The sequence below is a fragment of the Ceratosolen solmsi genome, unplaced genomic scaffold, assembly GCF_000503995.2.
Source record: "Ceratosolen solmsi marchali unplaced genomic scaffold, CerSol_1.0 scaffold41, whole genome shotgun sequence".
Taxonomy (NCBI): Eukaryota; Metazoa; Arthropoda; class Insecta; order Hymenoptera; family Agaonidae; genus Ceratosolen; species Ceratosolen solmsi.
The window spans coordinates 4813897-4829751 of NW_011948424.1; the positions used below are offsets into that span (position 1 = coordinate 4813897).

Consider the following 15855-nt stretch of genomic DNA (forward strand, 5'->3'; position numbering starts at 1 on the left):
AAAGAGTGTCCGCTTTTTTCTTCTACTTCTTCTTCTTCTTCTTCTTCATTTCCTTCCCTTCTCGAGTACGAGGTCGGATGGATATCCAAACTGCACTCCAATCTGCTCTCGACGGCCCTCCGGATACTTCTTGTAATATTTAGCTTGGCATTTTTCAGCGCTCGATAATAGGCTTTAAGGAAAACTGCTCCGAGCGAGGAAAGTCGGGCCGTATTGTTAAGTGAAATTGCAGCGCTGACTTTTTCAGGCAATGCCGACTGCGCGTCAACTCGCAACCAAATTACCGATTAATGAAGCTTTGGTAGTTGAAACTCGGGATGATAAGCCATATGCAACTGTGCACTAGATGCTTTACCCTCGCACTACGGACACTTTAGACGCGTCTAAACTGTCCCCCTCTACGATGCTAATTATTTCCAAAAAAGACGATAGTAAAGAGTCGCTCGATCGATTGCGTTTAATAGTTTTCCTTATGATATTACGCGATATAATCGGCCCTCTCGTTAGAACGACAAGTGTATTTAAAATAAAATCAGTTGGAATAATGATGATGAGAAGCTGCATTATTGTTGATCGAGTTGTCTTATGGAATTTTAACAGAATTCACGGATATTTCGTCGTAAAAAGCAATTATGTCGTCGATTAAAATAAAAGTAACTTTACAATTCTCTATTATTTCTTCTTTTACCTCTCCTCCTATTAATATAATAACTGCACGTCAAAGTCGAATTCTTAATTTATGGAATTCCTATTCGCGCAACGCCGGTGTTTCTTTCCTCTTATTTTCATTCAATTCAGAAGAGAAGCGAAGAGAGGGTTGTTATAGCACAACATAAGCGTCCCATTCATTCTCGGTCGTCTATTGGCATTTGTAAGGCCACGCTTTATGAATATACGAAAGTTTCGCTAGATTCGTGTAGAGTTATCTAGGCAATTTCAGAAGAAGGCTATTTCGGAGCGGAGATTGACCCGTAGATTGTTTGCTTTTGTATAATTAAGATTCGAGATTAAAATCCGCCGTTGCTTCGTGACGAGCTTCGGCACCACGATCAACCCTTCCCATCTTTTTCCTTTTCACGTAAATAGTCCGCCAAAATAATTAATCTTTCACACGACGTATATAATGTGCGCACATGTCACTTTCCTACGATAATATTTTTGTTTACGATTGCGCGTGCACGCAATTTGTGATTTTAAATCTGTGCCTTTAAATATTTCGTATTATTATCATTGATCACGCATTGGCATTGTCGACATCGTCGTCCTTCTTACTATTCTGCTTATTACTATCGTCGTATTAAAATTATCATTATTATAAATGAAATACTTTAAACTTTCTTTGTTAAAACTACTATATTATTACATCTTATTCCATATTATTCTATAATATTCAAATTTATAAGAGTACTACAAATATTCCTCGAATGACTTACATAAGCGATAGATAAAACTTTTCTACGCGAAATTTTATGCTCTACGAGATATTTTTGAAGTCCCTTTCGGGCTGTTTATCTGTGGGCAAAAGTCGCTCCATTAAATTGGTTTAGCATTGGTATTAAAAAAAAAAAAAAAAATGTTATTATAATTTAGTTACTTAGTTGCATCTCAACGCACTTTATACATTAAAGAATAAATACAGGATACCTGTAACAATATAAAACAAAACTAAAAAATAAAATAAAAAAAAAATAAAAAATTTTCTTTTTAAAGAGTAATTATTATTATACATTTGCTTATAATCGTTGCTTAATCGACAATGAAATTAATCTGTCCATTTACGCCGGTTCATAGTGCACGTGTAATGTCGTATAATAATTTCCGTCAAACTATAAATATTACAGCGACAATCAAAGTTCTCTTACTCCACTCTACACTCGACGATACTTCAATAGGAGGAAAAATATTTTTGACTGTCATTCCCTGCGGATAAAATCAATTTTGACGAGAGAGAGAGAGAGAGAGAGAGAGAAAATACCATAATTTTCAGCCCTACAGCATCCAAGCAGCTCGAGCAAACGTACTCTTGGACATAAATGTAAATGGATTATACAAACAACCAACCATTTATTTCTCACAACAACAGACCAAATAAGAAGGCAACTTTATCATTAGGCCCCGAGTCGATAAAAGGTCAAAACAATTCACGGCGTTTATGCGCTGCTGCACGCGCCAATCGTTTTATAGCTTCGACAAAAGTTAATAAAGCATATATGGAACGAACGATTAGAGATTAGCGGATGGGAAGCTCGCGTAGGCGATAGACAGACGTAGGCTTTGAGAATTTTTGAATGTCGAGAGAGAGAGAGAGAGAGAGAGAGAGAGAGAGAGAGAGACTGTGGCACTGCAAAAACACGAGAATTCTGTTTAACTTGTAATTATCGGGAGCGAAAGTAAGCTTATAATGAGGTTGGTAATCGCGTTACCAAGTCAAATAGTGTAATCTCGGTATTAAATGCTTAAATGTAAAAAAAAGAGAGAGAGAGAGAGAAAAAAGAAAAAAAAAAGAGGGAAAAAGCTACTTTCAAATTGGATAGTTTAGATGTAGATCGATGTAATTCATTAACTATTTACGGCATTTCAAATCCTTCACCATTTACATTGGTAAAATCGACTACTATCGGCCTATTTATTAATATCTAAACTATTGTTACGCGCCTTCGTATACTTATACTTAATACCCTATAATTATTATGCACAGATATGGCTAATTTATAAATGGACGAAGGATAATAGAAGTAGCTTACTTTCGTAACAATTTTATGTGTGTGCGTTATTTACGGTATGGCAAATACGCTAGATAAGAATCAGCAATGGCGGGCTTATCAAACGCGACTTTCTCTAAATGTTTGAAAGTAGGTTTGGCCTAGTAGGAGCGAGCGAAACCAGAGCGTAGTACGTCAAAAGAGCAGTAGATATTATTGTAATTATTGTTGCGTCGAGTCTCGTTCACTTTCCTAAGCAATTCGATATTATTTCGCGCTGGATTAGAGAGGACAATGAAAATTGAGCGATGTGCGAGCTGTGACTACTCCTTTGATTAACCGAGTAAGAGTAAAAAAGGAAAAAAAAGAAGAAAAAAAAAAAAGAGAAAAGAAAAGAAAAAGGGCACGCGGTACGGGGAGGAGGAGACAGGTGGTGTCGAGGAAGAGCCTAATCAAGTTTGCACAGAGTGTGCCGTGGATGGAAGGATTCGCTCGCGAATAATCCACAATACTCTAGTGCGCAGCAATCCCTGGAAACGACGAGACTTATCGGGGATGGATCGCGAATGCTGCTCGTGCACTATTTCAATAAACCTCTAAGCGGATCCGGATAAGAATATCGGACCGTGTTCCTTGTGGGGATAGAGCGATGCCTGAGGGCGTCGGATAACTCGTCTCGTGTCTCAAGTAACTTGTATGAATCTAAAACGGTTTTTCCAACGTAAACATCAATTGTATAGCGTATGACTCGCCGCAAAGTGAGAATTATGTTTTCTATATTGTACGGTATTTGTCATTCCACCCATCCCCCCCCCCACCCCCCTCCCGCTCCAATTTTTTCTTCTTTCCTTTTTTCTGGCTTGGTTCGTTTCCTTTGCTTTCGTGTGTCTTCAACAATCGGTACATCGCTCTATTTTTTCTTGAATTAAAATTTTTAATATCATGACATCGATAAGTTTCAAATATTAGCGTTTAGGCATCCCTAGAAAGGCTATGTATTGTTACAAATCTCGGTAGGCTTAAAGATTTGAAACGATGACGAATTGTGTATTGTAAGGAATCGTTTAGTCGTTGTTTAGTCGCGTATTTGCAAAACTGCTAAATGTGATTAAGTAAAAGATTGGCATAAATTATTATGGGAATTTTGAATATCGCACGATTTAAGCAGATTGAGTATTGAAAATTTTTTTATATCCTTACCATGTAGCTGCATCTATTCCAACCACAATCGTTATAAAAAATTTCTTAGATATTTGGCAACTAATCTTTTTCTTCGAACGAATAAGGAATTTTGTTAGCCAAAAATGTTCACGATGGTTTTACATTTTCAGAGTTATTTGAAAACACTCGAGTCTTCACTGTCATTAATCGCAATGAAAATAAAAGCAATTAATGATATTTATTCATACGAAATAAGATGTGAATTGCAAGCCATTTTAATTTTAATGCCCTGGTTTTGTATAAGTAATTTGTAGAATAAAGATTTTAAACGGTCGTTCGATCGATGTTTTAATATACGTATCGTTTCCTCGGAACTCCTACACTGATGATAGGTAATGGAAAAAAAAGAAGAAGAAAAAAAAAAGAAAGACAAAACACTCGCGACATTTATATAACGTGTCTAGTATTAAGCGAAAATAGAGTGATTAAGAAATAATAATATTGATTTAAAGAGTATTTAATGAGTTATTTTGTCCGCGCTAATATGAATATCCAATAAAATATATTAAATTCTTAATGATTCCACGATATCTTTGCTAAAGAATTTTTAATTTTTATATTTATCTTACCTACACAATTGCCAATATAATATTCTTATTATATTAATTAAACAATTGGCTATAATCGTCGCACAAAAAAAAAGTTTTATTTTATTAAGCTCTTAAATATTTTCTTCTCAAAATGAAATTACTTGGTACTTTTATAATGCCATAATGATTAATTAATCCCTGGTCTTTATAAAAGAACAACTTGTGCAATTAGCAAGTCACATATTTTCATCAATTTGATTTACAATTTCTAATTTTAGACACCATACTTCTCAACTATTAGTGCAATGTTTTTAAAAGCCATTGCCGTATTAGTGATCGAGTGTAGGAAATATTAACTGGACTTACGAGTGATTACATTGAAAAAAAAACTTTATCGATAATTGTTGATGATTCTGTAAGCATACATTCGTATCGAAAATTCACCGTCAACTTTTCGAATAATAAATCCTATTAAAAACGAAATACACAAATATGGACAAATATATAACAAATCCATTGTAGGAAACATAATCATAGTCATTATTATTATTATTATTATTATTATTATTATTATTATTATTGTTATTTGTATCATTACAAGTTAAATAATCATAAAATTTCATATCTATTCAGAATTTGTGATATCCTCAAAATATCAATTACAATTCAACTTAGCAGAGTAATTCACTGGATCGATTATTTTCACACTCACGAATCAACGTACATCGAAACTTCGCAATTAATCGTGCCCTGAAGAAATCAACACAAACAAATCACGACTGCAAGTACGAGTTCCATTAACGACGAAATTACGCAATCTTATAAACTAATTACACTCGATAATATACCTATGAACTCTAACTGGAATAATCATTAATCGTCAGCTTTCAACGCCTTTATTATCCATTGATTAAAGGCGCTCGACTCACTCGTGCGTATAAAGAAGAAACGACGCGACAATCACCCGATATCGGTGGGCCTCTCGACCGCAAGAGTACTTGCAAACGTAAAATCCCAGTCATTTATAGGCTCCGGCTATGTAGCAGCGGTGGCAGCAGCGGTGGCAGCAGCGGTGGCAGCAGCGGTGGCACCGAGTACCAATGACACGTGCCAGAAACAGTTGCGATAAAGCGAACAACGTGCTCCAGACGGAAGGGGGAGAGGTTGGCAAAAGTCTGGCAAGTCAGAGTTTGGGCTACCGCCGATGATGGGGCGACGCGGTGGGAACGGGCGAGGGAGGGGGGATGCGCGCGCGCGCGCGCGTATGTGTGTGTGTGTGTGTGTGTGTGTGCGTGTGTGTGTGTGTGTGTGTGTGCGTGTGTGGAAGAACTAGCCTGGCAGCGTGCCAGCATACGTTACTCGAGAAAACCCTACGACGACGTGCGATCGTAGCGCGCGTGCGACGCGGTCGCAATTCAATGACAAATTTGCAAATGGGGCCGCGATTCAAATTTCGGCCCACCCCCCGGGCTACTATCAAGAGCCGGCGCCAACCTCTCGGAGACGGATATCCGCGCGACTCCTTCGCCGTTTCTTCGAGCTTCGTGCCCTACACCTCCCACCCCGCCCGTCTTAATTATACGACTTCCAGTGACCAATACTAATGCAAACACCTCCCGTGAATGTTCGCAGGTGACTCGCTGCAGTGCACGCCGCTGGACCGAGCCTACAAGAGCAAAGTACTCGGCCACTACCCGGAAGCCGTGCCATGGAATTCCTTCGACGAGCACGCGGTCTGCATGGTGAGTTATCCCCCCCCCCCCCCCTCCCCACCCCACTCCTCGTATCGATCAGCTGTTGATACGTAAAGCCCCACCCGCGGACTAGGCAGCCCCCGTAACCGTGACTCATCATTCCCTCCCTCCCTCCCTCCCTCCCGCCCCCGCCCCTCACCATCGCCATCACCGTTCCCATCCTACCGCCCTCTCCCACAGCCCGAAATAATACACTCGGCTCCTTGACTTCCGCCAGACCCGATTAATTAAGCAGGGACGCGCGCAGAAATAGTGGCCACCTCCAATAGGCTTCTCTTTTTACGTCTGCAAGCCCCCATCGATAGCTACGATTAATCCCATTCGTTTTACGATTCCATTTACTATCTCGCTCTCGTATCTCGTATCTCGGTCCAAATAAATCTTATTAACGCCATTTTCCTTAACTGATTTGTGAAAAATGTCGCCCAAGAATAGTCGGTGCTTTGTCAGATTTATAGCAAGTCATTGGCTTCCCGAATTCATTGTGTCTGGAAAAAGCGCTCGGCGGTTTCTTGGTCGCCGAGAACGGACTCGCCCATCCTCGTGCCCGTGCGAGATCGACAAACACCTATCTTTTTATCGTCGATCCTAGGATCAAGCCGAGGTGCGTATCGGTCGTATCGCGGATTTCATTATTTGAAAAATTAGGAATAAAATCGTGCCGAGCCAAGCCAATAAATTGGCTGCTGGGTGCGCGTATCTCGCTCGTAGCGCATCTCCGGCATTGCAAAAAGTTATGTTTTTTCCGAAGAGTGTGGAGCTGCTCTAAAGTAGCTTGCAGCCTCCATTGACTTTGTCTTGATCCATCGCGGTCACTTATAGGTTCAAAACTTGCGACGAGAACGTCGATGACGAGTAATTTAAAAAAAAACAACAACAACAACAACAACAACAACCCTTCCCCCTCCCCCTCCCACCCGCCCGACTATGGATAATTTTAATATCTTCTTATTTTTTGTTGGCGCCGCCACTTTATTCGCTTAATTTTTCCAAAGTTGAATACCGTTTTTCAATCATCTTTCTATAAATACACTTTTAATATCTGTATTTTAACGACCTCGCGGAAACCTCTCTCGCCCTCATCCTTCCAAGCAACATTGCAAATTCCCTCGCGAAGTTTTTGCACTTTTATAATGGACGAGTCAGTAATGTGCATTATAATAATCGAGAAATCCAACATCCCATTCCAATTTCGCTACTCCCCTTAAAATTCGACTTTCGATATCGCATTTCACAACCGAATACCCGTCCGATCGGATATCGTCGCCTCTCCTCTTATCGCGATGATCCCTTAGCCATACGTAATATGCCAAAAGGGAATCCAATCAATCGGGATAATGGATGGGTGAGGGAGGCAATATGGTTTTAAGCTCGGATACGAGGTCCCGAATCAACTTGCTTAAGCTTTTACGGAAACCACGACATCTCACCGATGAAAATCACACCCAGACGGCCTATTAGCGCAAAATAAATGGCGCACTAAGACCAGACGATTTATGCTTGACCGTACGTCATCGTAGCTCTGCCTGCCCAGCGGTTTGCGCTTCCGCACGCAGAAGCACTCGGTCGAGCCGAGCTTCCATTCGTTCGTCCTGACGAAAGAGGACGGCCACAGGACTTATGGCTTGCCGTAACCGTAAGATTTGCGCGGCCATGCAGACTCTCCAGGCGATGTTCATCACGGAGCTGAGCAGCGGCCAAAACGGCACACCACCCCAGTGAGTTTCATATAATTTTTTTTTTTGTTTTTTTGTTTTTTTTTTCTCTCTCAATTTATTTATGTCGAGTAGCAGCACCTTTTTGCCTGTAATTTGCTCGATTATCCATAAAATGTCCCTCCTTTTATTTTTGCATTCGTTAATAATCTAACGGCTATTTAGACGCGTATTTGATTAATAAACATTACGATCGTCGCAAAACCACCGTCAATCCGATCCTTAACGATCGCTTCAACCGTTCGGCGACATTATTTGATATATTATATTAATGAACGACTTATATCGCGATACGAGCAAATGCGTATTTTTGCACTTGCTCGCTGACGCCGATTTCACACTTTCATTGGATTCCTCGATTGAGATACGAATATAATACTCGAATAATAATAATAATAATAATAACAATAACAATAATAATAATAATAATAATAATAATAATAACAATAATAATAATAATAATAATAATACGCGAACTGCATTTTCTACCTTTCAGGCAATTGAAATTCATCGTAGCGTTCGCTTTAGTCTTGATTTTAATAAATAAAACGTTTTGCATAACATGAAAACATGCAAAGATTTCCCTTTTTTTTTTCTTTTTTTTTTTTCTTTCTTTTCCTTTTTTTCTTTTTCTTTTCGTACGTGTTTGCAGTTAATTTTTTATCGCTGCTCTTTACACTCGTACTCGTTAATTATATAAATAAGGTTGAGTCTCAAGTAATCGTGAAAGTTTAGACCGTAAGTCGATAATTTTATTAAATAAGTCGATTGTAGCTTGCCAAGTGCAAAAAAAAAATCACGTGACAGAAATTAAAGATGTTTACTTTTTAGGCCACGCAAAGGACAAGATGGACACAATACCAGATCGTTACCTAGGCATTTTAAATTAGCGTCGCACTCTGCCGCGGCCGCTTTAGCCTACTACGACTCGACCAAAGATAAACTTTTAGTTACTAAATCGATATCGCTCATTTGTCAGCAGCCGTACCTCTATGCTGCCAAGATGTTCCTAACAAATCTGTATAAGTGAGTATGCATTGATAATTATTCATTTTTATAATGGCCCGAGTTTTTGCATCACTCTTCGCCAAAGTAATACTTTAAATTGTTGATAACTGTTGGCGAACGTTGTAACGTCTGTCGATATAACGTAATCGTTATATCGTTGGAATTTAGTTTTGTCCCGCTCCCGTTTAAACAAACCGTACTTTCCATTATTCAATCGATTCATTATTCGTGACTTGGACTTTTTTCTCCCCCAACTACTCATGGCATTTTGTATTTGTTTAAATGGCATTCGTTACTTTGTTTGGGTAAGAACGCCACTCTTGCGTATTTTTATAATATTCATCCGAGCTTATTTGCTCGCATCCTCCTCTTATTTCAAGCTCAACTTGTCACATAAGTGTGCTGATATTGAAAATATAGAATGCGAGGAAGGAGCTTCTATAATTACAGACTTATGACTCGCCTCTTAATTATATTATTCGTTGGTTATTCAATTAATTATTAATCAAGCAATTGTATAATTAGCTCGTGGAAATTCTATTAGAAAAAAAAAAAAAAAAAAAAAAAAAAAAAAAATAAAAGTTAATTAATAAATGTAAATGATGGTTTCAAAGCACAGGTTTAATCGTAAAGCCGCGCTTATCAAGTAAATTATGTCTCAATGCATTTTGGGAATATTCTATTTTTTAATTCTGCTTATATAACTTTGGAAATTCCATGCATTGTTTAAGATAAAGTATCGTAATAATGTTGAACGCATACGATATCGATAACGATCGTTAACATTATAATTGGCAAAGTTTTGCGTTTCATGGTAAATGATAAAATTTTTTACGATAACCGCACAAATAAAAACAAAATTTTTAATAACATATGAATCCGTCTGCCTGGTCGTTTTTTTTTTTTTCATTTATTTATTTATTTTTTTTTTTTTTCTTATTTAACGACGTTAAATTTACCAAAAACCGCTCGACATAAACAAACGTCCGCTAATCCTAAAAAATATCCTTAATTACCACACTGCCTTATACATATATATATACATATATATATATATATATATATATATATAATCCTGGGAATAATTAATGTCTACACACGATTCACATTAACTCACCATTGCAGGCAAATTCTTCCTTCGCAAACAAATATGTAAAATTCCGTATACGCACGCGTGCTCTCGACATCCCGTAATATACCTCCACCACATCCGTTTCAACTATGTAGCAAGCAATCAATTTTGCACCGGGTACAAACTTCGGTATCGCTCGATATTGGGGGTGGGATATTGAGGGATGAAAAAGGAGAAACAATGTGTGCAATCGACTACGAGATGCCCTCGCATATTCGACAATTTATAATCAATGGCCACTGACGAGGATTCAGGGTGGTCGTAAAGCCTCGGATAATAAGAGATTAAGGAGGAGAGAACGGCTAGACTAATAAAAAATAATGCAATTCACTCGCAGATGCGTTCCTCGTCATCCCGGGCCTGGCTTCAGCCTCGAATCCTACGTCTATAACCTGCTGTACAATGTGCCGACACCTCTCCCGGGCAAGTCCCTCAAGTTCTACGTGCCGAACGAGGAGCCGGCCAAGTCGCCCCTCGAGCTCGTCATCCACCAGCCCCAGCTAAGCCAGGAGCTGCCCCTCCTCGACTACTCCCTCAAGGACGTGTTCGGCTGGCTGGGCATCGACTGCGTCATACAGCTCTTCACCTGCGTCCTGCTCGAGAACCAAGTGCTCATCCGCAGCGCGGACTTTCACAAGCTCATGGTCGTGTCCGAGTGCATCACCGCCCTGCTCTTCCCCTACTCCTGGCAGCACGTCTACGTGCCCATTCTGCCCGCGAGTCTCTATCATTTTCTCGACGCTCCCGTGCCCTTCATCATGGGCCTGCACGCGCACAACGACACCGGCCTCCTGAAAATTGCCAGCGAGGTGGGTGGCCAAGGTCGACTTATCGATCAACCGGACGTTTATGATCGCGTACTCGGCGAGCCCGAGCTTACGGCATTTTCAGCCCTCTCCTATAATATGACTTTTCAGGCTAATCTGTGCTACGTGGACATCGATAAGCAGAGTAGCCAGTTTCCCGAAGAATTGCCAGTGTTCCCGCATAAGATGCAGTTCGTAGATGAAATTAGAACCTATTTGCACAAGTACAAAGTTCCGTATTTAGAAAAGTTAGTAATTAACGAAACGTTGTTAGTCTGAGATAACGATTTAGCGATTTAGCGATTTAGCGATTTAGCGAATTCGCTAAGCTTTTGCGTAGTAGGACGACGATGTGACGTGTGTTGTTTGCGTAGGACTGATAATATCTTTGCCAACTACTTGAACGGCGGTGACATAATGACGAGCAGCCTGACTCTTCCTGGATCGGGATTTTATTATCCAAAGAGGAAGCACTCGCTGCACGACATACTGGATTGGGATAGATCAGATTCGATTCCACAATCCGACGCGATCCAGAGGATCCTCGAGAGCGTTAAAAGAACGGGTAAGTCATTAATTGTTAAATAAATAAACAAGGTTAATTAAATAAACGCTCGGCTATGCGATTGTGTTTCAGGCGTGGAGGTAGAGGACATCGAGTCGATCGAAAATCCGCCCAAAGGCAAAGTACTGACGAATCAAGAGGAGTATCAAGAGACATTGGTCTTCAACAATGCGATAAGGGAAATATTTTTAAATCGCTTTGTCCAATTGTTCTCCAGCTACGAGCATTTCATTATCCAGCCGAGTCAGGTAAGGTGACAAGGTGTGGCAAGGTGTGCTCGTTGTAATCTACGAAGCTTCTGCCTATTCCCATCGGCCCCCATTATTAACCAAACGACCAAACATTATGCTTTCAGGACAAGGACGAGTGGCTAAATAATCGTGACAGTATGCACTTATTTGATAAAGCAACGTTCCTTTCCGAACAGCCAGCTCATCACTTGCCATTCTTATCGCGTTTCATCGAGACGCAAATGTTTGCCTCCCTCGTTGATAGCAAAGTCATGTCGATGTGGAACGAGCTCGATTCCAGCATAAAATTATTCGACAAGAGAGTCGGGCAATTAAAGTGAGTAGAGAAAGGCCATCGCGGTTCTTTCTTAATCTATCAATCTTATCATCTGTCGCAAAGCCTTAGCCATCCGCCAAATTGTCAATTGTCAATTGTCATGTCAATTGTCATGTCAATAGGAAACGAGTGGGCGAAGGTATCGTTCGATCGACTCGTTACGAAATTTGCACCACCGTACCGGAAACGCAAACCGTTATCGAGCAGAGGCTTAACAACGTGGACTTTGAAGTTAATCCACCTACGGAAGTCATACCTCACCGAGCAGCTTACTTTCGCAGCTTTCCTTTATTAGATAACGTCGCTTTAAATAAAGAGCCGACCCAAAGGTAAAACAATCTCTACCATTGCCACATAATGTAACAATCACCCCCTAACAATCGCCCAACATACATATAAATAACCAATCGCACAATAATTGCCTTACAAAACATTATTAACATATTGTTGTTATTATTATTATTATTATGTTCATCCGCTGCGCTTTGTACAGTATGCTTCGGTAAGAACCGTTCAATGATTATTATCGATGTTTGTGTTGCGTCTATGCACCGTGCGACTCGTAAGCCAGTCACTTACGCGTGATTTATTCATTTTGAATGCAGCAGTAGGAGAGGGCAGACGCAGTGGAAGTACAAAATGAAGTCGCTCGAATCTAATGGGAAGCCGGCAACGGTCCAAGAGACGTTGTCGCCTCGACCTCAGGCCAAGCTCTCCTCGGCCGACATGAGTCCAGCTCTTATCGCACAAGCCAATTGGACGTTCGTGGAAACCTTACTCAAAGTAATTTGAACCAATTATTGATAAATTCTGTGGGCCGTTTCGGGAATGGGGGAGGGGTGACGGTGGTGGGAAGGCGCGATGAGCGGGGTGAAGAGACGAAAAGAGAAGAAGCGATTGCCTAAAGAGTCGGCAGATTAAGAATAAAGAATCGCGTGGTGTTGTGCTGTTTTAGAATGCGATTGTCGGGGATTTTAATAAATAGGCGGAATGGTTTCGGTAGGGCAAGTGGTTTTGCGACATTGCTCTCGCGTCACGCCGAATTTACTGATTTCGCCATCTATCTTGATAAGCGAGCGATACACTCGCGTATCGAATCCCCTTCCGCATCGTCGCCCCATTCGTTGCATCAGATTACGCTTGCAGGACTGTAAGGCGAAAACCAAGCGAATGCTCGTGGAGAAGATGGGCTCGGAGGCCGCGGCCTTAGGCCACGGCGGCGAGTCATTATCCGACGTGGAGGAGAACACCCTAGTGGCCAGTCTCTGCGACCTGCTCGAAAGAGTCTGGAGCCACGGCTTGCAAAATAAGCAGGGGAAAAGCGGACTCTGGTCGCACCTCGTAATGTACCAACAGCTCGAAGAGTGCAACGACAGCAGTGGCAAGTCTGCCGATGCCAATTACCTGTCGCCTGGTCTGTTAAATACCTTATTCTTAACTTAAATGAACGACATTGTCATCTTATCATTACGTCAAACATAACATTTGTTGAAAGTAATAAAAACATGTAAATAATTATGAAATGTATTAGAGGACTTGAGACACACTTTACTAACTAAAAATTGCTATAACATTTGGATCGCAGCGCTAGCTTGGTGCGTACTTCGGAAGCGGCTTGACTGTACGTTTCTTCAGTCGACAATGACCCTAAGTTACAAAATTTATGTCAAGCTACGTGTCGTAAAGACGAGCACTGCATTGATCGATGCCAGTTGCTCGGTCGTTATCTGTAAAAATCCGAGCGAGAACTGTAATGGTAGTAATATATATATATATATATATATATATATATATATATCGTTGCATTCTTACACTGTTGGCTAAGAGATTTAATTAATCGAGATTTATTATTTGACATTGGTGCATTGACTCGTTGCGCTACTGATATTCAATTGCTGATTGTACTCTAATTTATGCTAAATTTATGTTAAATTCGACTAAAGCTTATAACATCGATAGCCCCTTTCCACGTGTATTTTGATATTTCGATACCATTGCAGTTCTACTACAGCATATTGTGTTGCACTTTGTTTTCATGTCTCTCTCTCTCTCTCTCTCTAAAACCCCGCCCCCTTATTTATGTACGATAAAATACTTTGTCTTTAGCACCATATATGTTTGCATCAATGTTGTATCGACTTTTGTCAAGCTTTTTAACAGCGCATGAACATTATTTTTTTTTTTTCTTTTTTTTTTTTTTTTTTTTTTTTTTTTTATTAATTTTACAGTCTATGTTATTTCTATGTTGTAATTAGCTAAGAAAACGCCCAATAAGTTGTCTCGATTGTCGGATCGCTTGGTTTCTACCTTAAAGAGCAAAAACATTTACGAAATAGCTTCTTATTTCAAGGAAAATATCAGCGGTAAGACTTAACTCTGTTCCTCGCAGAATAATGCTTAAGGGTGTGACTGTAGAGAATAATGCCGATGAATAATTGTATCGCAAACACTAATTTTTCTAAATAGGAAAAAGATGCACTTTAACTGAATTTAAACGTTCAATGTAGAATCGCTAATTATGTTCATTGTAAATAAACGACCGTAACGATCGTAAAATCGCGACATTCGTCCTCTTAAGTTTATAACGTTAATTCAAGTATATGGCTTAGTTAAAAAATTTAAATATTAATTCAAATTATTAAATCCAGCCTAATAATACTTAATAATTGTATGTATACTACAACGGTTGGCTTGTTAAAAGTGCAATCTTTTCTCCCTAGAAATATCGAATTACTAACAATCATATGCAATTGCGCTTGCTAACTAACATTATCTTGTTTTGTTTTTAACCATTATTTTGTTTGACAAGTTTGTTTTGACGAAGGGAAATATCTTGAATACATGACTATTCGTAGCGAGTATAATTAAAATTTATTAGATAGATAAAACTGTATATTCTATAAACTGTATATGCTGTAATTATCATAATGGCAGACGTGAAGTAATTTCAATTCTTTAACAAATGTAATGAATCTCCGATCATTGCAATAAAGGGAGGGCGGAAAATTTTTAAATTTCATACAAGATGGTTATTTAGCAAATTCGTTAAAAAATATTTGCGAAAGATTTTATCCTTCTCTCTGTACCATTTTATTTATTTATTTTTTGTTTTTTTGTTTTTTTGTTTTTTTTTTGTTTTTTTTTTTTTTTGTTTTTTCACACACACACACACACACATTCTTCTAACACTTATTGCTCTACATCTACACATCTGTCGTATAGTATATTTGTAACTTACAACCTTATTTAATTGATTTATATTAATAATTTTACATTACTTAAATCTCATCAAGATGGGCCTTCGGAGTAGAATTAGAAGTAAAAAATTTATACACAGATTTGTAAGTCTCATAATTAAGTATAATCTTGCAATAATGTAAAAATAATGTTAACAATTACTTGTATTACAATGTATTGCAGCTAAATATTAAAGTGAGATGGCTAATGTTGAAAAACTTTGTCAAAAAGGCATGTTTCTAATTTTAAGATTGTCAAACAATTAACGAAACTATATTATTATCAAACGTTGCTCACCATTTGACGAGTTTGAGCTTTGAATTTTGCATTTAACTAATCACATCGAGAACTTATAATGTCTAAACTAAACTTACAAAAATTAACTAACTTGCTTACTCGTAATCTATAGGATTCCGAAAGTCTATGATAAAACGACGCGAATAAAACTTATAAATAAAATATTTATTGTCTCTGAAAAGCATTGCCTTTACGATTTTTACGAATAAAAAATATATAATATACTTATGCTAATGAATCTTATCGATTATCTACATTGATTTGTGTATTTGCTAATTGTAAAGTTTAATAAACTTTATTGATTGTTGACTGATTGTCATT

The 15855-nt window shown here is 38.8% G+C and overlaps 1 protein-coding gene across 1 annotated transcript in view; it reads left to right on the forward strand.

Moving 5' to 3' along the window:
* Positions 1-15855, forward strand: part of pns (DENN domain containing pinstripe) — a 38690-nt gene that overhangs the window by 19208 nt on the left and 3627 nt on the right. The window contains 13 exon segments of the mRNA XM_011500052.1: positions 6086-6195; positions 7728-7831; positions 7833-7925; positions 8754-8948; positions 10400-10871; positions 10980-11116; positions 11243-11433; positions 11506-11681; positions 11789-12000; positions 12123-12329; positions 12606-12783; positions 13147-13414; positions 14256-14363. Of these exon segments, the coding sequence (XP_011498354.1) occupies positions 6086-6195; positions 7728-7831; positions 7833-7925; positions 8754-8948; positions 10400-10871; positions 10980-11116; positions 11243-11433; positions 11506-11681; positions 11789-12000; positions 12123-12329; positions 12606-12783; positions 13147-13414; positions 14256-14363 (2451 nt within the window).